The sequence below is a fragment of the Trematomus bernacchii genome, unplaced genomic scaffold (genome assembly GCF_902827165.1).
Source record: "Trematomus bernacchii unplaced genomic scaffold, fTreBer1.1, whole genome shotgun sequence".
Lineage (NCBI taxonomy): Eukaryota > Metazoa > Chordata > Actinopteri > Perciformes > Nototheniidae > Trematomus > Trematomus bernacchii.
In genome coordinates this window covers 655,976-679,188 of record NW_022987771.1, presented here as the reverse complement: position 1 = coordinate 679,188, position 23,213 = coordinate 655,976, and the positions used below count along the sequence as shown (strand labels likewise).

At 40.9% G+C, this 23,213-nt stretch overlaps 3 protein-coding genes across 9 annotated transcripts in view; 1 reads left to right on the top strand and 2 right to left on the bottom strand.

Annotated features, from left to right (window-relative positions):
- Positions 1 to 1,652: 1,652 nt before the first annotated feature.
- On the bottom strand, positions 1,653 to 10,525 carry ewsr1b (EWS RNA-binding protein 1b). 5 transcript variants are annotated; one of them, XM_034148548.1, is made up of 15 exons: positions 10,422 to 10,525; positions 9,907 to 9,946; positions 9,433 to 9,484; positions 9,074 to 9,218; positions 8,404 to 8,599; positions 8,048 to 8,307; positions 7,791 to 7,950; positions 4,177 to 4,214; positions 3,581 to 3,607; positions 3,372 to 3,487; positions 3,155 to 3,284; positions 2,957 to 3,067; positions 2,651 to 2,777; positions 2,149 to 2,559; positions 1,653 to 2,014 (listed from the first exon to the last, which is right to left on the bottom strand). In XM_034148548.1, exons 1-15 carry the CDS (start codon positions 10,435 to 10,437, stop codon positions 1,978 to 1,980), a joined length of 1,866 nt encoding a protein of 621 aa, XP_034004439.1. In that variant the 5' UTR covers positions 10,438 to 10,525; the 3' UTR covers positions 1,653 to 1,977. The 5 variants fall into 5 exon arrangements, with proteins under 5 accessions (XP_034004439.1, XP_034004440.1, XP_034004442.1 ...); XM_034148549.1 differs by having other exon boundaries at positions 4,177 to 4,211; XM_034148551.1 differs by having other exon boundaries at positions 8,084 to 8,307.
- A 1,200-nt stretch (positions 10,526 to 11,725) lies between these two features.
- rhbdd3 (rhomboid domain containing 3) lies at positions 11,726 to 15,646 on the top strand. Its single transcript, XM_034148547.1, has 5 exons — positions 11,726 to 12,239; positions 12,705 to 13,088; positions 13,636 to 13,762; positions 13,860 to 14,114; positions 15,278 to 15,646. Exons 1-5 carry the CDS (start codon positions 12,077 to 12,079, stop codon positions 15,429 to 15,431), a joined length of 1,083 nt encoding a protein of 360 aa, XP_034004438.1. The 5' UTR covers positions 11,726 to 12,076; the 3' UTR covers positions 15,432 to 15,646.
- Positions 15,647 to 15,717: 71 nt separating this feature from the next.
- The window catches only part of emid1 (EMI domain containing 1), a 55,177-nt gene continuing 47,681 nt past the window's right edge, over positions 15,718 to 23,213 (bottom strand). Inside the window, exons 11-18 of one of the 3 annotated variants that reach the window (XM_034148544.1) lie at positions 22,649 to 22,738; positions 21,131 to 21,183; positions 20,975 to 21,037; positions 20,846 to 20,890; positions 20,579 to 20,623; positions 20,206 to 20,217; positions 18,252 to 18,336; positions 15,718 to 16,934 (exon numbers count right to left, since the gene is read on the bottom strand). In XM_034148544.1, coding sequence (XP_034004435.1) covers positions 16,801 to 16,934; positions 18,252 to 18,336; positions 20,206 to 20,217; positions 20,579 to 20,623; positions 20,846 to 20,890; positions 20,975 to 21,037; positions 21,131 to 21,183; positions 22,649 to 22,738 — 527 coding nt within the window. In that variant the 3' untranslated portion in view covers positions 15,718 to 16,800. Of the gene's footprint in view, positions 16,935 to 17,979; positions 18,071 to 18,251; positions 18,337 to 20,205; positions 20,218 to 20,578; positions 20,624 to 20,845; positions 20,891 to 20,974; positions 21,038 to 21,130; positions 21,184 to 22,648; positions 22,739 to 23,213 lie in introns of all 3 variants that reach the window. The other 2 variants (XM_034148546.1, XM_034148545.1) reach the window with 2 other exon arrangements.

Below are 23,213 nucleotides of genomic sequence, written 5' to 3'. Positions count from 1 at the left end.
ATGTGTTTGTAAACTTGTCCTTTAAAAGTCTCATTTCCCCTTTAACAATCTATTTGAGGTTCGCTCCTAATGTGTGATTGTTTGAATTTTAGCGAAGCCCACTGCCAAGAAGGAGGGCTTGTTTTCATTTAAAAAAGAGGGATGTGTCTGTTTAAGAAAGAGAGGGAGAGAGAAAGAAAGGAAGGGAGGGGCAGAAAAGAGATAGAGAGAAAAAGAGGGAGAAGAGAGGCAGGGAGGGAGAAGGTGGGGGTTGATGACATCATTTTCTGGGGCTGAATGAATCAGCTTTTCTGTCAGTAAAGAGAGAGAGAATTCGGCACTCTATTAATCCACACGAACAACGGGCCTCAGCAAATGAGAAGCACTTTAAGATGTCAGCTGTGACAGTTTCCCACAATTAAGAGGGCTGTAAAAAAATAAAACCCGATAAACATGAGCCTTATTGTATCATGTCAAAAACAACATTATGTAAAACCACTTGTGATGTACGGAGCTGTGAGCTGCAAGAGGGTTTTGTTAGAAAATGACCCAACGGCTATTTATAATGAAGGAAAAAGTTGTTCTATATCTTGAAATGCTAAAAATACTGCAAGATACTTTCTCACAGGATTATTTTTAAGAGAATCCAACAAGCAGGATTATCCAGTGGTTACATAGGTGTATGAAAAGAAAACGGAGCTGTAGGATGGCTTTAACAGTCATATGTTTCCCAGATGTTAAAAATATGCTCCCAAGATTTACATCTGTGATTGATAACAGCGTTCAATTCAATTTCGTTATAAGGGATACTGCTCTAAATACACTAATGAGACCCAAACCTGGCTACAGTTCAAATGGGAAACTGAGTAAAAACATTCAAGGCATTTTTCTCTGGTTCAAAGCTGTTGCTAGCATGAGTTATGACTTAAGTGCTGTGTAAGGTCATTGGAGGAAGCAAACATGTACTGACATTGTTAAAGTTACTTAAAGCAGAAAGCAAAGACAGTAACTCATTCAGAAAAGGGTTTCTGGTGGGACCAAGGACAGTATCATTGATTTGAGGTAACAGGACCCAGGCTCCAACAATGTCATGAGTCACAACTGCAGCAGTTCAGTTCAGACTGAAACCTTAGTGCTGCCCCCTGCTGGCAGGAAGAGAAACAGCTGCAGCCCCTTCCAGACATGCAGATCATCTACAGAAATGAGAAGTACAGTTTCTAAAAGAACTTTACTTTGAGTAAAAATGCCAGATAGCGAATTCACTGGAAAATAATATCTTATAATATATACCCTTATGTTCTTCAGGGTTTGTATTTAAATTCCTGAAATGTCTCAGGTTACTTGACCAAGGCATGTACATAGCCTTGCAAGTTGATTTTATTGAGGCAACCTAAAAAGCGTCCCAGATAAATAGAAACATTTTGATTATCTGAAAGTCACAGGTCAGAGGAATCTGACTTCTGCGTTGGAACGAATCTCATGCAGTCATGTGAAATGTGACTGCTTTTTACAATATCTCAAAATCATAAAAACTTGGGAGCGGCAACTCCTACACACCATCTTCAGTATCTGTTATTTTTTTTAAAGCTACATTAATAACACCGCTTTCAAGATCTTCCTGCAAAACGTGTTTTACATCTTGTAAAGTTGAGTAAAGCCCACAACTCAAAACATGAAATCGGTAAAATTTTATTTCCCAAATTTGTCATAATACAATTGCCAGTTATGGGAAAGGGGAAGCAATTATTTTGGACGAATGAAAAACAGCATTTTACTACACAATGTCAAATCTAAAGGGAATATTAAAAAAAAACAAAAAACAAAACATGCACAGAACAATATGTGGCATAAAAATGGGTAAACTAAAAATAAAAAAAAGTGGAAACAGGAGTTGAATAAAACTGCACAGGTTGTATGAAAAGCAGTTCTTTAACCATTAAAATATGGAATCATAAATAAAAAAAACTTCCACAGGAGGAACAGTCGAGACGTTTTTCTTCAGTAGGGCCGCTCTCTGCGCTCCTGACGATGGTCCCTAAAAAAAACAGAGAGATAGTCAGGGTCAGTTGTGTGTTCGCACCAATATTACACTCAGTTTGCATTCATTGGGCTGGAACTACACTATGGGAAGAGCAATACATCGGTTTGGTTGAGGAATTTCAAACCTACCTCATATCCATCTTGCCACCTGGTGGGCCGCCCATTCCTCGTCCTCCTCTGCCCCGATCCATCCGGTCCATGGGGGGTCCTCCACGCCCCGCCCCACGGAAACCTCCCCGATCCATCCCTCCTCGTCCTCTGAATCCCCCACGGTCGCCTCCCCAACCTCCACGGAAACCGCCGGGACCCCCGGGACCTCCAGCTCCTGCGGGCCCTCCGCGGTCCATCCCTCGGCCGCCACGCATCCCCATCCCACCTCTGCCTCTGTCACCGCCGGGGGGGAATGGAGGGCCGCCGCCGCCGCCACCACCACCACCGCCGCCGCCACCACCACCACCACCACCGCCCATCCCTTCTGGCTTGGGCGCTTTGCATTGGTTACATTCCATCCGCCAGGCAAAGTTCTGGTTTCCGCAACCGCTAGAAACACAGACCATCAAATACATTACAAACTAATCTTTGGTACAGAAAAGGCACCCGAGATGAGACTGCACCATGAGGGAATACGTACGGGTTTGGACACTCCCAGTCTCCAGCTCTTTGCTGCATGTTCCCTCCGGTGGGTCCCCCTCTGCCCATACCACGAGGACCGCCACGGGGCATGAACCCACCACGGTCTCCTCCGCGGCCCATCATGCCTGAGAAGAAGATTCACCATTTAGTTTTAAATGAACCCATTTCTGTTATTTTTATGATGACTAATGACACATTCCCACAGAAGGACAGCTTTTCTATGCGGCAGGATTCAACAGTGACAGCCCTAGTATCAACATGCCCTCAAAAATGCCAAACACTAACACACACTTTTGACACTTACCTCCACGACCCATCATGCCGTCTCTCATGGGCATGCCACCCCTCATACCACCCATCATGGGCTTACGGCGCGCCATGGACACCTTGAGCCTGCGGCCTTGGAACTCCTTTCCTACAATTTAAGATAAAGTAGTTTAGACACAAGTATTCATTTATTATGTCCAGGTTGATAAAACATACCAGGGTTGATCAAACATACCATCAAAATGCTCCACAGCTGCTTTGGCACAGGATGGCTCCTCATAGGACAGGGTGGCGTCTCCTTTGGGCTTCCCTGAGTCCTTGTCGGTGTAAATGTTAATGGCAGGCTGGCCAAGTCTGCGGTTAATCTGAACAAACAGGGAAAATGTATTGAATTTAGTAAGCACATTAGTTTAGTCAACAGCAAGACTTAGTAAGTGAAGAACGTTTCTTACCCTGATTGGACCAACATGTTTGAAGAATTCGGCCATCTCCTCCAGGACCGCCTTCTCGGTCAATCCTGTGATGTAGATCGTGCTGTTCTCAGAGTCATCCTGCTCCTCAGGGCGTCCTACACATAGAAAATGAAAACATTGAGTAAAAGTATTCTACTTCAAGACGTGGTATTCATAGAAGAATGTATTGAGGATCTAGTGACACTCACCCATTTCACGCTCTTCACTCATTGGTCCTGTAGTCCATCAGTTGCGGAAGAGAGAGACAGAGGGGAAAAGTCAGTGTGTGAATCTGAAGCTCAGTGTACAACACCTGAGGAGCACTACAGCAGATTACCCAGACACTCCCTTATAAACGCTGCCAGCCATACTGGGAAGTTGCAAATGGCACCTTATGGTACACCACAAATCCCTCAAGTGGTAAATTGAAAAAAAAGAACCTCATACCCTTTGTCAGTTAAGTGTGTCATTTGAAAAGCCTAATAAGACCAGTAAGAAATCCCTCAAAAAAACCAGGAAATCGACTCTTGTGATTTGTTAAAAGCAGTAACACACATTTGAGTGGAATTTTTTTCATTAACCTGTCAAAAACTCTTTGTCAAACTGTAAGCAGTGACTGATATAATACCAAGTACCCCAGTGAAAATAGTCTCAGGCAATGAAAAACAAATACCAAATATTTCAGATGTGTTGGTGTAAATAAATGTGTATACCACAATGTAAGACACATCAATACTCGGTGCATATTTGCTCAAAAAGTTTATGGCTTTGAAAGGTCTAACCAGTGTAATACTCGTTAACTTACCACCGGGCTTACTGAAGCCACCTCTGTCTCCAGCGCTGCTAGGGGAATAAATGGAGATATGAAGGCGACTTCCCTTTTACAGCCACTTCCATGGCTCGAGCAAAGTGGCTTGATTGAGGGAGTAATCAAAACATGCTAACTAACCCAACAGCAACTAAAAAACTCCCAGAAATTACAAATACACAAATTAATCGAGAGGATAAGAAAATTAACTATGTGTCATTATTTAGCTAGCTGAGAACAACTTGACAGTTTAGTTGTGGATACATTTGTGCAAAAATATGAATTAACATTTACTGCCTTTTATCAAATGTGACAACCCAAACATTTGTACACAGGTAGACAATATTTCAGATGCATTGATGGTATAAAAAGATGTACCCAGAAACAAAACACTCAGATAACATTTCTTATAAAAAGTTACATCTGACTGATTTGTATAAGTGTATCAAATTGACAATGCATCTGAAATTTCACAAGATACAAGGTGATCATATTCACCAGGTAACAAAGCAAATAGAATACAATTATACAAGAAAAAAAAAAGTCTAACAAATAAATGTTTACAATGTTCCAGGGTTAAGTGAAATAAAAAACAAAGACTGTCAGGTGAAAAACGCCACCATGCTTATAAAAAAACCACCATCCTGAGTTCTTGAAAAAAAGGCAGACCCCGAATCTTTGTTTTAGCTCCCTCCTGCCGTTTAAGCTGGCGGTCTGTACAGAACACACTTTTTAGAGAATGGATGGTTTTAAATGGCTCTCACTGTTACCTGTACGGTATAAATGTGACAAAGCATGTTAAAACGTGTTCAAAGGAATGTGATCAAACATTTGTATTCCAAACCACAAAAACAATTTCAAACATTTCAAAATGACAAAATGTGCCCACACCCCCCCCAGAACATGAATATACCTGTGCAAAGCTAATGTAAAAATGGAACTATAAACTCATCTGAATGTTAAAGTGTGTTTAGGGCTGTAAACCTATTTATGAAATGTGTTGAGCTATTTTTTTTTTTTAAGTCTACTTTGCAGAGTTTTCTGATTAAGAGACCCGGACCCTAGAAAATACCCTGAGAAGTGTAAAAACGTTGTCTGTGTGCAAATGTGTATTAGCTGGGCCAAAACCAGAATATAGAAAGTCATGCAGAACTCTATACTTTAGAAAGGAGTACCAGAAGGTACATAGGTCATTTTGTATAGACACCTGCAAAAACCACCAATTAGTCTCATGCCATTTTGGTCAGACCTTTTATCTTTTGAAAAGTTTCCCCCCAAAAATTAAACTTGTCATAATGAGATATATATCGAGGATTGCTCTGATATTTTGGGAACACAATAATGTAGCTTTTCATTTTTTTCACCTTACCGATAACCAATCCAAACCATCACCATGTACTCTAACCTCCGTGTACATTAACACCCTTGTCCTCTTTGAAATCCTTTGAACTCTTTTTCAGAGTTCAGGTTGGGTTCACAGCTACTGAGAATATCAGTCAATGTGAAACTAATTGTTCCAATACCTAATCCACCTCAAGAGCAAATTGAAGTGCCGTTTCAATGATGGACACATTGCGCCGGGTCAAAGACCAACTAAATGTAGTTCTAAATGTCACCGTCTTGTGGGATACACCCCTTTGTGCGACACCGTCTTGAGGGATACACCCCTTTGTGAGACACCGTCTTGAGGGATACACCCCTTTGTGAGACACCGTCTTGAGGGATACACCCCTTTGTGCGACACCGTCTTGAGGGATACACCCCTTTGTGCGACACCGTCTTGAGGGATACACCCCTTTGTGCGACACCGTCTTGAGGGATACACCCCTTTGTGAGACACCGTCTTGAGGGATACACCCCTTTGTGAGACACCGTCTTGAGGGATACACCCCTTTGTGAGACACCGTCTTGAGGGATACACCCCTTTGTGAGACACCGTCTTGTGGGATACACCCCTTTGTGAGACACCGTCTTGAGGGATACACCCCTTTGTGAGACACCGTCTTGAGGGATACACCCCTTTGTGCGACACCGTCTTGAGGGATACACCCCTTTGTGCGACACCGTCTTGAGGGATACACCCCTTTGTGCGACACCGTCTTGAGGGATACACCCCTTTGTGCGATGCAAAAAAAAGTACATGACACCTGGACAGCAGTTCTTTAGATCAGACTGGACCACACTACACCAACACTCCATTGATTGACTGTATCCGCACAAAGACAGTGGACAAATAAAGTACGTCTGTATAAACAGCTTTGGTAAGCATTGCGTTTCCCCTCTCTTGCAACATCACTAGACCAGTTTTATTCCTCCAGATGTGTAAGGAGGTGTGACACTTCAACTTTATGAATGAGGTGGAAGATTGTAGCAATTGTTTTTACCTCAATGCAAATGTAAAGTTATCACTGATGACATTTTAGCATGAATGGATATTGAGAAGTGGACCACAAAAACATTTAAGAGATTCAGGAACTTTAGCATCAACTGATAAATACCTATCTTTTATGACCAGTGTTGGAGCTACATGCTGAAAATTCATTTAGAAAACGTTTTCTTAATTTTCTCTTCGTAGGGCGCAATCTATGACTGCATTATCTCTCTCTGTATTCCTTTATCGACCCAGTCAATTGAGGTGAAATGCTTATTGCCAGCCTTGCAAAACCCAACCATAAGCGTACAACACCAGCAAATGTATTTGTAAATGAAAAAGGAAAAACCTTAGGCAGGAGGCATATTCACCCAAATAGCACTTTTAAATGCAACCGAACATACTGCATGAGGCCCATGTCTATTTGTAACTCCTTAAACTAAATGTTATGCAACGGCATTGCAGTCACAGTCATTGGGGGTGGCGGGAGTACCTATATCTTTAAAGATATATTTGGGGTGGGGGGGTTGGTACCATGAGCAATGCCTTTTCCAGGAACAACCTTGCATTCTTCTTGTAGCATCTGTGAGTGTGTCAGTCTTTAGGGTAGAACGCACCCTCGTGTGAAACTGGTTTAAAGGGAGCTGATAGTGAGACCGTGTTTAATTTGTTCGTAAAAGGAAACCCATTAGAATATATATTGATAGTGTGTGAATAAGAATAAATGTTTTGTATATAGTTCTATCACATTGCCTGACCAATAATCAAATATGCGACTTTTAAGTTATCCTAAAAACTTTATTGGATCATAATCTAATGACTATGATATACGCTGCTCAAACTAAATGTTTATGCACAGGTTTCACATGTTTAAACTAGATTGAAATAAAAGACCAACCTTTTTCTTACCTTTGAATTAGTTATAGAGACAGGGCTGAGAGATACCGAGTGGGCAGTTACAATTACATGTACACAAAAATGTCCCAAATTGGGATCAATAAAGTACTATCTTATCTTGGCATAAACTACAATTCCAATATTTGACCTCAGAAATGACTTCTGGTAAATCATGATTGCCCTTTTTTTTTTTTTTTTTTTTAATAAGAGGATAAAATGATGTGCAAATTATACTAGATTAAATCAAATGGGACAGGCATTGTCTCAGCCCTGCCCTAATTGGCCACTGGACCTGTAGAAACAAAATATAATGTGAAGTTAGGTGCTAAGGAGAGACACTTACCCCATGCCTCCACGACCCATGCCTCCACGGCCACGATGCATCATTCCACCTCGATCAAAGCCATCCCTGCTTGGGCCCCGTTCCCCTGACCCTGGGTACCTCGAAGACTCAGAGCCAGAGTAACTAGAACCTCCACTCTGGCCCTCCTGCCTGTAGTTATCTACAAAAAAAAAAGGAGCAGGAATGCATCAAACCGTGTTCACAAGGACATTAAACTGAACTGAAGATTTGACAAGCACAGCCAAAGCAGAGCTTACTGTAATGGTTAGACTGGTTATAACTGGGAGGTCCACCTTGCTGGCTGTACTGGTTGGTCGGGGGCTGGCCGTAGGAACCCGAAGCCTGGGGAGGGTAAGCAGGAGGAGCTTGCTGCTGCGGGGTCTGCTGCTGGTAGCCTGCCTGCTGCTGGCCGTAGCTCGCCTGCTGGGCCTGGTAGCCTGCCTGCTGCTGCCCATATGCTGCGGGCGTGGAGTAGCTACTTTGGTTGTAACTGGCAGGCTGGCTGCTAGCATTGTAACTGATAGACAAACAAAGACAGAGCATTCATTGAAATCATGAGTATGTTCGTGTGGAATTTGCTTTTTAAATTAGTTCCCAGCTGAGGGGGACATACCTCTGTGGTGCAGTGGGAGCAGCCTGCTGGCCATAACCAGGGTAGGCAGACTGGGCAGTATACCCTGGCTGAGAGCCGTAAGACTGGGAGGCAGCTGGGGCAGCAGCCGCTGGAGTACTGTCATAACCACTGGCTCCATAACCCTGGGTTGACTGGGAGTATGTGTGCGTGGTAGACTGGGCAGCAGGATACCCAGCTGTGGGGATAGAAATAGTAAAAACCAAAGGTTATTTCATTGCATGTTTGAAGGCATTACATACATAAAAGGGTTAGTCAACTGAAATGTAACAAGTTTGTAAAAACTGATTTGGGCAGCCAGACTGAAGGCCATCTGTATCAAACCAAAAGGCAAATTAAAATGTAAAGGACTTGCATTTAATTACATTACATTAAGCTGACGCTTTTATCCAAAGCGACTTACAATTACCAATTACAGGGACATTCTCCCTGGAGTAACTAAGGGGAATTTTGACCACAACTGAGCGGGCGGTGTAATCAATTTTACAAATATTGCCATTAATCTGGATAGTATAAACACTATCAAATGTTCAAACCATGAGTTAGGGTATTTGTCAACTAGAAATTATTCTAGTATTTATATATAAAAAAAAAACATTCCTTAATATGCTTGAGGTAAAATTAGTCAAATGCTCCTATTTTAACAACTGACCTGAAGCAGGCTGGGCATATGAAGACCCATACTGTGTCTGCTGTTGCTGAGTGTAGCCTGCAGCAGCAGGGGTTGTCTGGGTGTAGCTGGCATCAGCAGCCGCAGGTTGGGCATAGGATCCATAACCCTGTTGACCATAGCTCTGCTGAAAAACAATAGTATTAAATGTTAAAGAATTAAAAAATAATAATGTAATATTTAATTCCCAAATGTTGCAAGCATGAGTTGCGCTATGATTAATATTTGTATATTAAATTAAAATCAATACATTCTGTCTTTAAATAATCTAAAATGAAACATTGCCATCACAGTAAATCAGTACAAAGAAAAAAACAGGCTCTGCTGTTGTTGAATCTCACCTGAGCAGACTGTCCATAGCTCTGAGAGGGCTGGGCAGCATAAGAGGCATACCTATACAACACAAACACGGTTATAGAATCCCATTCACCTGGTCATGAGCACTCATTTTTTTTTAATATTATATTTGCAGCAATACACCCACTTGTTTCTATTATACATATTGATGCAATAATGTGTTTATCACACCTGGTAAAAGATACAGCACTTATTTTTAATGACTTTGTACGCTTCAGTGTAGCTTGTGGATTAAGTGTTGATTATATGTCATATTAGTCCAAATCTGTAAAGTAACTAAAAAAAGGTATAACATAAATGTAGTGGAGTAAAAGTAAATCATTTGTACCAATTGTAGTGGGGTAGAAGTACATAGTAGCAAAGTCCTCAAATTGTGCTTAGCTACTTATCACGGCACACACAAACGCATTTAAAAAATATCACATTCATTCACATTAAAGCGTTCATTGAAAACTTACCCCTGCTGTGCAGTGGTCTGGCTGTAGGTGCTGTAATCTGCTAAAGAAACAGATACATGTTGGTTAGCTTAGCCTATAAACAAAACGTTAATTGCGCGCGAGCAGAGAGAAGCTAATGCTAGCAGCACGCGACACTGACCGGTTGCTAGGTCGCCATTCATTTACGCAGATGAAACTCGGTTAAACCATTCAATAAAAGGACGATGCGTAAAAGCTAAATATTGCAACGAGGAGTACTCGGCATATGCATTGAAAATCTATTCGATAAATGTAGTAATCTGATGTTAATCATCAAGCTAAGAGTGCAGAAACAACAAATAGAAAATACCGCAAGCTAAAATGACTAGGCCTTGTGCAGCTAGCTAAACCCAGACGATATTTCAACTGATATAAGCCGAACAGAAAATTAATGCCGGCACATTCTGGTTTTAAATACGCAGAACCTCACGATTAGTTCAGTTTAATAACCGCAATTCATCAAAAAGCTGTATAAAAGATCACAATTAGTAACTCACCCGGAGCCGACGCCATTTTAGTGTGCTTGGTTCAAGACGACAGGAAAACTCTGGCTGCTGCTGGTGGGCTGCTGGAGAAACGTTCTTCTCTTCGCAGGAACCACGAACTCTCGCGAGATGTATGAGCGTGAGCAGACGACCCTGAATAAACCTCAACACTTTAACGAAACCCTCTCCAGTATTTATTGTTTTTTTTAATGACATGAAAATATAGAACATCTATTAAATGTTGCGAAAGGAAAAAATCCCAACAATGTTTTTTTTTCCTTCTCTGAGTTTGAATTCATTTATGAACACTGTTGAGATGTACCTTTTTCTGATGCACAATTGGTAAATAAAGTTGAAAAAAAAAACTTGTAGTATATTTAGATTCTAACACTTTTCTAATTTTACTTGAGTAACATTTTGCAGGACTTTTCACATTTTCCTACAGTATTCCCACACCATGGTACTTCTACTTTGATTAAAGTACCAGATCTGAGTACTTCTCCCACCTCTGATAATACCTAAAAAGCACCAGAAGCTAAGTGACATCTTCAAATAGCTGTTTTGTCTAACCAAAAGTCCAATACAGTTATCAATACAATCATACAAATAAACATTTTCCAGAAGAAGTTCGAAATCAAAGAATGGTTGAGAAACAAACAGACGTGCAATCACCGCTAAATGCACTTTAATACAGGGGAATCTCCTCTTGCACTTTATGTATCTCTTGTATCTTCTCTTGCACTTTATATGTCGTTGCTGCTATATTGTATTACCATGTCATAAATACTTGTGTATGCTGCTCTTGCTCTTTTTGCATATCATGTATTTAGTTTTTGCTATGTTTGTAAAATGTAATTTTCTTAAATGTTTTATGTGAGGGACTGCGGATGGAAATTATCTTAAAGCTAAATCTGGCACTGTTACGCTTGATACATTTGAATGTTTTAAGTGTTCATTATTGTGCATTGTCCCTGCCAAATAAACGTTTAAATTAAAAAAATAAAATAATGCATAATATCTAAGATAAATGTACAAACATCTTGCCTAATTTGGGATTTATCATAGGTTGTATGGTAGGCTATCTATACATTTCCACAACAGATTATGGAATCAAAATATTTACATCATAATCAATACATTTCAATATCTTTTTTTGCACTACACGAAACACGAATACTTTTCGAGAATTGTTTTTGTTTTTGAGGAAGAATATATATATATATATATATATTTTCTACATAATTCCTTACCGTAGGTGGCAGTAATGTGCATTTACTGTCGTTTGCCAACTGCCAGTAAACACAAAGAACAAGAAGACGTGAGCTAGTGAGGAAATGGAAATACGTTGAGCTCTATAAATACTTATATTTTCTTATTTAAATACATTTATTACTAATTTATTATTGAGGACATGGTTATTTTATAATAGCAGTTACACTCGTAGACTCTTTGTACGAATACAGTGAGTGGCAGAGATGGTTTGACAAGATAAACAAGGGACTGAATGTAGTCTCATGCTACCACTTTCGTGATACATAAATGGGCTTTTATGTCTGAAGCTTACCCTTGTCACTTTTTAGCTGTTCTTGTTATGAGCACAGACAGTGTCAGATTATCAGAATGATGCCACATAAGGACAAGTAAGTGGACAAACTACAGCTGAAGGAATGCCTCGTCGTTTGTTGTCAGTATGGTTTTGGTTTGGGTCAGATCGTGGAGGATTCTGTCTGGGAACTTGTCTCCTGACAGCTCTCCTGCTGCTGATGTATGCCGGGGGGATCCAGGCCAGCCTCAGCCTGGGTCCAGGTGGAGAGTTCCCAAGAGTCAGAGGTAACTGTGTTTATCTGCTTGCATGGTTTATGCAAATCCATATCGTTTACTTCATCTGCATGGTCTTGCAACATAATCTGCACTATTGTATTCTACTATTTTCTACTCTGTTTCTTATTATAAGTGTTTTATTGTCTTATGTCCGATATATAATATGTTGCATTGTTGGAGGAGCTTGGGAGTTAAGATTTTGGTTGCTATAACTACACTGGAGCTATATGACAATAAAGCCTTTGAATCTTTGAAATATATAGTAATTCAATGTTTAAATTAGAGCTGAAACGATTAATGTTTTTATTTTTTATTCCACTTCTGGCAATTATTATAAAACAAAACATGTACACTTTTAGCAATTAGAAAAGAATCGGCAGATCAAGAGCTTTGAAAATAATAGTTATTTAAATCAAAGCCAAATCAAAGCATAGAAAGCAGGTTTCTCTCCTAACTCCTCTCTCTACTCCCTAGATGTGTTCCTGTATGCTCTCAGTCACGATGACCTGCCCTCTCTGCTGGTCAGCGTTGCCTTCCTGCTGGTGGTGGGACCGTGTCAGGAGCGCCGCTGGGGAACCTTCGCCTTCCTGTCCCTCTCCACCCTCACATCCATCATATCACCTCTTCTCTATACTCTGGTCCTCTGTGTCGGGGGGAGTGAGGCAAGTCGAATCTGCGGTCACTCTGCCATCCAGCTGGCCCTGTTCACAGCGCAGTGTCGTCAGGTGGCTCAGAGGAGGCTGCTCAGGATCCTGCCAGTCTGGCTGCTCCCCTGGCTTCTTCTACTGATGGGTGTCCTGCTGCTGCCCGGGACCCCCGCCCTGCTGCACTTCTGCACAATATTAATCGGACACAACTGTATCCTTTCCTGTTTGTAAAGTCATCTATGCTTGTACCAAAATATATCCTACCAAGTAACATAGTATATATGCGGTTTTTCATTAGCCTCAACAAAAGACTGATTGGGGAATGCACAGGCTGTGGTTTAATGCAACCAGTCTCCATTCCCTGTTAGTTTTGTTGAACATGGAGGCTACATGCTATTTACACTTTTTTCATTCTTATTATTACATAGAAATTGACATCATGTTATTCCTAGCATAGCTCTGCCCAACTTCTGTCTGAGCATAGGTCTAATCAGCCACAGTAATTACGAACACCTCCAGCCCATAATCATTTATTTAACATTTATTTAAAAACAATGACTTTATTCATGGTCACCCTTTTGTGTATGCTTTGTTTCAGGCCGTGTGATGGAAAAAAATAACCTTCCATTACCCATTGTAAAGGAGTGTTATTTGTGTTTTGAGCTGAAGTGCACAGTCCCCCACCAGATCTATTATGAAGCATATTTCAATATAAAGAACAAAATTAGTTTTTTTACAATACTTAATGGACCTCTCAGATCACCAGTCCTTCATCGGGATGCTACAGGAGCTGGAGGAGGCCAGACTCTTGGATTTAATTCCTGATTGGGCGTATATCCGTGCTTCATCCCGGTTGAGATTGCCCACCTACACTACCTCACAGAGGTGTGATAGTTAACATCAAAAGTCTCAGGAAATATTCCCCCTCGCCACATGCATGCAGGGGCAAATTTAATCAATTTGTCTTTATCTGTTGTCACAGCTCTAGATCACATTCTCACATGATGCCTGCAGATCAGGCGGCTGCTCCCCCTGTGAGGGATCCATCTGGTTTTAACCCCCACCCATGGATGGATCCAGTGCCGGCCTGGATACTGAACGAGTCTGCTGCGCTGTCCGAGGCCGACGTGCTGGAGGATCAGATGCTAAGGGCAGGAATACTGGCCTCATTACAGGATGCTCCCGACAACCCTGATGCTAAAGTGGAAGTGCCCAAATCCTCAGTTTCCTCTCTGCGGTTAGTAATGAAGTCATATCTTTCACACTGTACATAGTTGGACACGCACTTCCAAATGACATGCATATATATTTAACATTCCCATAACTAAACATATCTGTATATATGTAAAACACCCTTAATTTGAATTTATACTGCCACTTTTTTAACATATTTTTCGTACATATTATCCTTTTATCATATTAGAACTCTTATTGCTGTTGCTGGCGCGTTTCCACTACACGGCCTCGCTCGGCCCCGCTCGGTATGGCCGGGCCTCGTTAGGACTGGCTCACTTTAGGGCGCATTTCCATTACAGTTTAGGAACTGGGGCAGTATCTATAGTAACGCAGTGTAGGCGGAGCCGTGACGTGATCTTCAGAGGACCCCAGAAAAACAACACAGCCGTTAGCTGTTAGCACTCAGAGCTCACAGCTCCTCATATATGTTCAGAAACTAGACAAAAGTTAAACAAGTACAAACCACAGACTGCCTGTGTCATGGTGAATACAGTCGCTGCTTTATTTATGTCTGTATAGGCCGTTGTTGTGAGTGTGGACGGTCGGAGCATATACTGCGTTAGCTTAGCCAATCTCCATTTAGAAAACAAGCATTTTAAAAGGTTTTTCCCCTGCCGTCTGTCTGCAGACTTGACAAAGCATTAATTCATGGTTTTTACTAACCGGTATCAGTATGTTGTTACTTCGGCATCATTTTGAAACGTGTATTACAATTAAATCACGGTCAAATATGTCCATCTTGTTGTAGTTGTATCCCCCTTGCCAGCGACGCTCTCTCTAGTTTAGCATACTCAGCCTCGTTGTCTCTGGCCCTGGACCCACGATTTTATGAGGCCAGAAAAACTGTGAATTAGGACCCGCCGGCCGGTACTAGGCCAAGTGGAAACGCAACCAAAGACGGGCCGCTGACGTCACAGCCCTCTTAAACCGGGCTGCGCGCTGTAGTGGAAACGCGCCATTATTTATGGCGCGTTTCCACTAAGACACCTGACTTTCCCTATGGGGATCGATAAAGGTCCATATTATCTTAATAAATGCCAATCTGCATTTTTGGTGAATATGAAAATATTTCCTCTTAAATGCCTTACATTATTTCCCAGTGGTTTTATCTATGTGATTTTAAGTAATCCTTCATTAAAACACCAATGTTGTTTTTTCTCTCAGACTCCAGCAGCTGGAGAAGATGGGCTTCCCCACAGAGAAAGCTGTAGTGGCGTTAGCAGCCTCCAAACAGCTGGATGGCGCCATTTCCCTGCTCATTGATGACAGCGTCGGAGAACAGGCCGTGATGGTATCAAAAGGGAAGCAGAGCACTTAATCATGTTGCTCTTGTACACTAAACTAGACGAACAGTATGCTTGGGTTTTGCTGAGCTTTAACCTTTTTTTCCCTGTGGGGTACTTGTATTACTGACTTAAGGATAACATTGGGGAGGAGTTTTTTTTTTTCCACAACTGAATCCAATCATGTGAAGATGCAAACAGCTGCTTTGAAGACGATTTCTGAATGCAAATTAAATGTACGTTGATTGAGTGGATGTCATTTATTTATGCTATAATCTCAATAAGTAATGTTGCAACACATTAAAAGAGATGACATGGTTATACAAAAAAATTAACATTATTTTATTACATCAATCACTTAGACAGGATTATCTTAACACAGTAACACATTTTCAAGAAAATAAATGTAGAGTGAAATATGAAATGGTTACACAACAGCATACAAAATAATTGATCATTTTAAATAGTTTCACAATAAGTTTGATATAAGATGAAAAAACAATTATCAAGTTTTTCATCAGGACAGTTTAAGCTGTCAACAGTGGTACAAAATATGTTCAAGTTCCATTAACAGTTTTGTTATTTCCTGTGTGTGTGTAAAGTATCTGGAAATGGAGAGCAAGTCTTTTTATAGTTATTTTTATATCAACATGTTCCAGAAAAAATAATAATGTCTCTGTTGATATGCCACCAAAACCAAATTGTGTTGCTTTTTAGCCTTGAAGGATGTTAATAAACTATTGTTTATTTAATCGTTTTAGCCGTGTGTACTTGAAGGAGGGGAGGGGGGGGGGGGAACACTCACACCAGAAAGCTACAAATCACTGTTGGCAACACATATCTTAGAGTAGAGATGACTTCATCGTTTTAGTGCACTACATAACAATATGAGAAGTATAACAAAATGAATACTATAAGAAGAGGTTTGTTTGTGTACTTGTGTCCTGCAAACTGTACATGCTCAATATACTTAAATAGTGGAATCTCTTCAGATTGCAGTTACATTGTGAAGCAAAAAAAATACGCAAATCCAGTTTCTCACATCTGATTCCTCCTTTCATTGATAACTAAATGACCCTTATTGTCCAGAAGATTGTGATTTTCCTTTTTATAACCATTAAAAACGTTATTTCAAGATGAGACACAGAAGGAGCTGCTGGGTGTGTTACGTGAAGATAAATGTTTGGTTATGGCGATGCGGACGGGTCAAACTAGTTCTCAGGTTCCCGATGGAGGAGGGCATTGTGGGATATCAGTGGAGTTTCCCTGAGGTGTCCCCCATCCTTAATCTGATAGCAAAGCCCAGAGAGGGTATCAGATAAGGTCTACATCTGTTGATTGCCGATGAGACCTAGAGGAGGGGGAGTCAACCCAGCCTTTGATCCTCAGGGGGAGGGGGGGGGGCTACTTCCCTCGAACCTTGGTGTTGGAGGACAGAGGAGAAGCAAGTCGATATGGAAGCGCACCTGCTCGCTTATCTCTGTAGAAACTAGGGGAGGCTGTGTCAAACGGTCCGTCCCCAGACCCTAGATCAGGCTCTGTTGAAGAAAGACAGCAGTTGGAACGGGGCCTCGCTGTCCATCAGTGTGTGAGGACATGTGATCTGTAGTCCTAATCCATGTCTGATGCAGCTGTTAACCTGGAGCTGTCATGCGTGGGATCTCATTTTGATTGGACAACAGTGGCCCAGTTTTTTTATATCAGAATTTTTCATTAAACGAAATAGTCAGAATGGTTAAGAGATTTATCGGTTCCTTTTTCTGCTTGATTTCTTTTTGTTAAGGAGGCGGATCTGGCTAGCAGGGCTGCAATGAGTGTTTTCTAATGAACAATTCTGTCAACATGCACACATCTGAAAGATATTCAATGTCTGAGGATAAAGAGCGGAACATCTTCACAGTTTAAAAGCCAAAAACACAAAGTGTTGCTGAATAAATGACTTGAACAATCAATTATCAAAATTATTCATCTGATTACGAAGTTATTTTGACAGATCATTGCAGCTCTACTGCCTAGACTTAGATTCACATTAACCTACATAGCACCATTATTATACAAACGATTAAAGCCCCTGAAAACTTGATTTCCAATCTTAATTATTCTCAATAACATATACGACCTGATAACACCAATCAAAGTTACAAAATAGACACAAAAGCCGCTAAGGTAAAAAAACAGATGGACTGTTGGGGTTGGTTTGATCACATTTGATTGACATTGGCTAATTACAAGAGAACCGTAATCTGATTTTGATTTAAATGTTGCGAAATGTTACATTTGTGCTCTGAAGTTTGTGAGATCAACGAGCTAAAAGAGCACAGAAAAATACAGAAACATCTTCTGTGGAATACCTTGTGTGATTGAGTAAACAAGTTTTCAGGGCCTTTAAATGAATATCTGTAATATCTTCTACAATCAAAATAGTTCATACATGATAATAACACATGCTGTTCAGTGACTAGATCAACATTCAGCAACAAGTGGTCATTGTATGCCTCTAACACTCGATCAAGACTCTCTATATCTCATCAAAGAGGTGAGTGAGGGCCGGCAGAGCTCTGGGTGAGGATGTCTCAGCGTTACCTGGCCAGATGATCGCCTCCAGCAGCGTCACCCTGCGAGCCAGAAGCTCAAGGTCTGCCTGCAAGTCATGGAACATCTGCAAGCTAATGTCCTATCAGAAAGCAGTGACAGGGGAACTGTGTGAGGGGGGTGGAAACACCAGCCTGAGTCCTGGGGCTGCTCGCAACTGTTCCCACTCCCTGTCCCAGCAGTGAGGTGCGCTGGGAGACTTTGCCCATCCCCACCTTTTGACCCCTGCCTAAAGCTGACCCTGCCTCAGGCCTCCTACTCACCATGAATACCGATCATAGTTTCAAGGATTAAAACCCTCTCGGCTAAGATCTTCAGCGCTTCTCTGATCTGATGTATGCCGTCCCCCTGTGAAGATAGATACAGCCGTCAAGGTAAGGAGCACAAGCCAAAGAACTGCTCGCCAAGATGCAAGTCATGTTGTTTCTCTCAATACAGTTCAGCAGTTAGAAGGTTAAAACAGTCCACATATCTGCACCCTGTATTTCTCTGGATCTCCCTCATTCTCTGGCCATGCTGCTATATGCAGTCAGTCTCTGCCATGCTAGGCTGGGCATCGTCAGCATGCAACGTTACAGACCAGCCTCTTGTTGGTGACATAACCATGTGGATAACCAGGATTTAGATTTGATCATGCCATCTGCATTACTTTTGTAGGGTAGCGGTTAAGCCAGGCAAGTTTTTTTTCAGCACCACAGCCTTCATTCTTAACGCTGCGGTCACAAAAGTTATTATTATACAAAATGAAGCCAGTATAGATTTACACTGAAATCTCATCTATCTATTTTGAAAGCATAAATCAATGGCTTCATGAGTTGTACGTTAAAAAAGAACAGGAAAAGGATTTGAACAAGAGAAATAAATAGGACAGATGAAAGAGTAACATCACAAAAGAAGGCATGCAGACAATAGCTGAAGCTTTGGGTGAAATGTTTCCATTAGTAAGACAAACCAAGAAAAGAAAAAGGCAAAGTTTCTCTAAGTTTTGCAATGACTGATTACATTTTATTTTGAGGCATTGATAAAATAGCAGCTTTGCTACGTTCTTTGGTCTGTCCACCACTTTGGTTTGTACTGACACGTTGGTGTGGGTTCCCATTAACATCTTTTACAGACATTCATGATGCCCTCAGGATAAATTATTTTGTTGTGATCCTCTGACTTTCTGAACATTAGCTGTTCTTTGTGTCAAGTGAGAATTAGCTAATTACTAAACCAAGATGGCGACCACTGTAGACATATCTGCTAAACATCAGCAAGTTAACATGTTGTACATTTTAACATGCTGACATTACAGTACAGCCTCACATAGACATTAACATGGCTGCATACTCTTGCGAACAGATACATAATTCTCAAATAAGACTTAGAACTACTTTGCCTTAGTTCGGTTTTAACAGCACTGTGTTATCTCACTTAGTAGATGCAATGTGTGATTGTTTTACATCCAGGAAAGAAAGTACTTAAGGATACATTCATGCAAGGTTGCATTGTGGGATAAAAGAGGGTAGCTGTATCCACTCAACTCACATCAGACCACAACACCTCTAAACCCAACAGGACCGACCACTGACACATATGGAGTGATTTGGCATATACATTTTACTTTTTTGCTTTGAGGTTTGCTTTTTAATTCCGTAAAACCCAACAAAAATAGTTGATTTCAAATAAAATGCACGAAGATTTGCTTCTCGAGAGGTTTGACTACATTTGAGATTATTTCACTCTTTGAGATTGGTGCGTGGGGTCAGTATTAACATTGTTTCTTGGTTTATTTTCATGTATATGCCAAAGTCAGATGCTAAAAAAGTGACTGTGAAAGGTAACCATGGGGACAGTAGCTTGCAGAGGGAGTCAGACAGCTTTAGGGTCAAGAGGACAGTGTCGTGACAGGGGACAGCAGTCCAGAGCACACCCCAAGGACCAACAAAAACACAATAACATCAAAAGATTTCACACACAAATCAAGAGAAATCAACAGGTAAAATCACATATACTCGTACAGGAATCACAATGAAAAACACTTTATGATGGACAGGAAAAGTATGGATTTGAGAGGAGAAGAGATGAACACCACGTGGCCAATCACAGCCATGAACATGGGGATTGTAAAAAGATCATAACAATAACCATAAGAGATGTTGGACCTGATTTAGATTACAGAATAGATTCATTGCAAAGGGAACATGTGATGACATAATTAAAAAGATATCTTACATTTAGATAGCTCTTGTAAAATGAGAAGGATTTAAAAGGAAAATAAGGGTTAGACAGACACAGAGAAATATTTAATCTTCAACAAAGGAATCTTAAAACGTATTGTTATGTATTATATAAAATCTAAAGTCAAGCCATTCCGTTCAGGCCCCGTCAACATGCACTAAAAAAACTTGATTAAATGTATTATGTTAGTAGATTTCACATTACTGAATTAGGTTAGTTGAAAGCAATAATATTAAGCTGAACCTATTATTATTGCTTTCAATTAAACTAATACAGTTATGGGAAATCTGTTGACATAATACATGTAATTAAAGTCAAGCCCTCCTGTTCAGATCAACATGTGAAATACCCACAACTACTTTCTTACCGGCAAGCCCTTCACTCCTGGCTCTCCCTTTGAACCCGGTGTTCCCTGCAGAGAGATGTTACAACAGAAAAGATTGAGTGATGAAAACGTTGCATCAGTTTCAATGACAGATGGAGCACGTTGCTGGTCGGTGTGGTTTGTAACGCTGCTGGTTAGTGTAGTTTACAGTAATATAACCAGCTATGACATGTGTTGATGTTCCCCCCCCCCCATATGCTCGTTTACTCGGGCCATAATCATGGCAGCAGCAGGGTGGAGGTGGCTTACCGACTCGCCTCTGAAGCCCCTCTCGCCTTGGTAACCTAAAGGACCCTGAGAAACCAAAGGCATGTTGTTTAAGGATGTAGAGTAAATGGAGACAACTGGAGAGTATCATGGAGCTGTGGGTGTACTCACTCTCTCCCCTCGCTCGCCCTTTGGCCCCACAGGGCCCAGCGCTCCAGAGGCTCCATTTTTACCCTGTATAGAGTCAGGAAGTAAATTAAAAACACAATGATGAATCTGACGGAGCTAAACTCAGTAAGTGCAGGACTCTGCTGTGAGTGAGCTTACATTCTGTCCTGATGGGCCGGGAGGTCCTACTGGGCCTCTAGGACCGGGTGGACCTGTGATACAGATAGAAACACTCATTTATTATTCTCACTCTTTCTACATGTATAAATGTCACTGCTGGTTCCATTGCTTTTACCAATCCTTAAACTGCAGACCCTGTTATTGTTTTTGCGTTGAAAGCCTTTTATAACACATAGTATTATTATTTTAAGCTTCAAGTTATAATTTTGAAGATTTGTATTCAAATAAATACCTGTTTTTTACTATCTTTCGCCAAATGAATAAGGATAGGAATTTGAATAATTGCCAAGTAGATTCTCACATACAAGAATTTGCTGGTGAATAATGATGCACATACGCACATCAAGAGTACATAAGTACAAGTAGAGCAAATGCACAAATATTATACAAACTAAAACAAAAACTTACACCAAATACACAAAAAAAAGAATCTGATCAATTACTTTGAAAGAATATGTACAGTAGGTCTGAGTTAGGAGTGGAAGAGCTCTGCAGTTTTATAAATGTGGAAGTATTATTAAGCAAATGGTAATGGAGCCTATGGCCCAATGAAAGCCTTTGCATTTGCAGTTTAACAAACTGGGTGATTGTGGCAGAATCTTCAGGAAAAATCACAAGCAGGGCACTGATGGGACCTCTGGAAGTGAGATCCAAAATTACAGTTACCACCTATTGTCAGAGAGGCCGCCAAAGAACACAAAACAGAAATGTTTGAGATTGTCACTTAAAGGTCCCATGTCATGTTTTTCCGGTTATTACCCGTCCCCTTGTGTGTTATGAAGGTTTTTATGCATGTAAACGGTCTGCAAAGTCACAAACCCTCAAAGTACACCCTGTAGCGAGCAAAACTCTAACACAGAAAAGACCTGTCTATGCTGCCCCAGAACGCCTCCAAATGGACCAATCTGTGGAGCCGTTACATTACGTCCGCGGAGCCGTTAGGTTCACACACACTCAATCTTTTCTCAGCTGCAGGTCTGCCGATTTCTCCTCCCTGAGACGGCGGGATGCGGCGAGGCTGTGAGTCGGTGTGTGAGCACACACACAAACTCCCAGCCAGGCTGCGGGTGTGTGTTCGGGCTGGTTTCGGGCTGGGTTTCGCTGTGTCTCGCTATCTCGCAGACGGCCACTGGGCTCATAGGGAGGGGGGGGCAGGAGCTCCAACAAGCCGTTTAGGACAGAGAGTGAATACACATACTATGCTGTATGAGAAACCAATGTGATTTTGGAACATTGCACGATATAAATCTATTTTAGTATACCTCAACAATGGAAATATGATCAGTAGAAATGGCCATGACATGGGACCTTTAAAAAGTAACTTTCAGTGTGTGGACTCATCTTTGTGTGTTTGGTCACCTGGTTGACAACAAGCCTTTTTGTATATATTACAAATACTATTTTTTAAATAGCTTTTGACAAAGGAAAAATAAAACCGTTTGGGGAGATTTAAACTAACACAACACACACACAATATGAATAGTGATAGACACTCACCGACAGGCCCGGGGGGGCCCTGAGGACCTGGGACTGGCAACCCTCGTGAGTCATGGAAAGTGTTGCTGTAGAAAGGGTCTTTCCTACGACCTGGAGTTGGAAAAACAAAATGTGCATTTAATGGGAGGTATTTTAGATTTTTATTACTGCACGACCTGTGTTCACCTGTATTATAAATGTATTATTCGATCAAATATCTTGTTTTTGATTTGCTTTAAGGGATCATTGAGACTTAAAAGGGTTCTAATAATTGTTTTAAATGAGTTTCAAAAAGTGCACTTACCCTAAGACAAAAATTAAGAAATGATGTGAAAACAATGTAATGTTATTCTTTTTGTAAATGCAAGTTTGTATTTTGGGTATGCAGTCATGTTTGTGATACTGTACCTCCAGGCAATTCCCATAATCAATCCATTTTGGTAACATTTATGGATGTCGGATAGGTTACCAAGGCATGATTTTGCCTGACAGTAACTTTCAAACTTTTGCACTTGTGATTTCATCAATTTAAACATTTGAATACTACTTGTCAAAGCCTTTTGGTGTGTGATGTTTTGCTCATATA

Bases quoted from the DNA above. Each gene is read 5' to 3' on its own strand.
- ewsr1b (XM_034148548.1), bottom strand. The intron at 8,600-9,073 runs GTCAGTTGTTAA...CTATCCCCACAG, and splicing joins ATATGCCCAGCCTGCTTCAG to CTGGGTATCCTGCTGCCCAG. The intron at 3,488-3,580 runs GTGAGTGTCACT...TTCTATGTGTAG, and splicing joins GAGTGAAGAGCGTGAAATGG to GACGCCCTGAGGAGCAGGAT.
- rhbdd3 (XM_034148547.1), top strand. From the start codon at position 12,077: ATGCCTCGTCGTTTGTTGTCAGTATGGTTTTGGTTTGGGTCAGATCGT. The intron at 12,240-12,704 runs GTAACTGTGTTT...TCTACTCCCTAG, and splicing joins AGAGTTCCCAAGAGTCAGAG to ATGTGTTCCTGTATGCTCTC. The intron at 14,115-15,277 runs GTTAGTAATGAA...TTTTTCTCTCAG, and splicing joins TCCTCAGTTTCCTCTCTGCG to ACTCCAGCAGCTGGAGAAGA.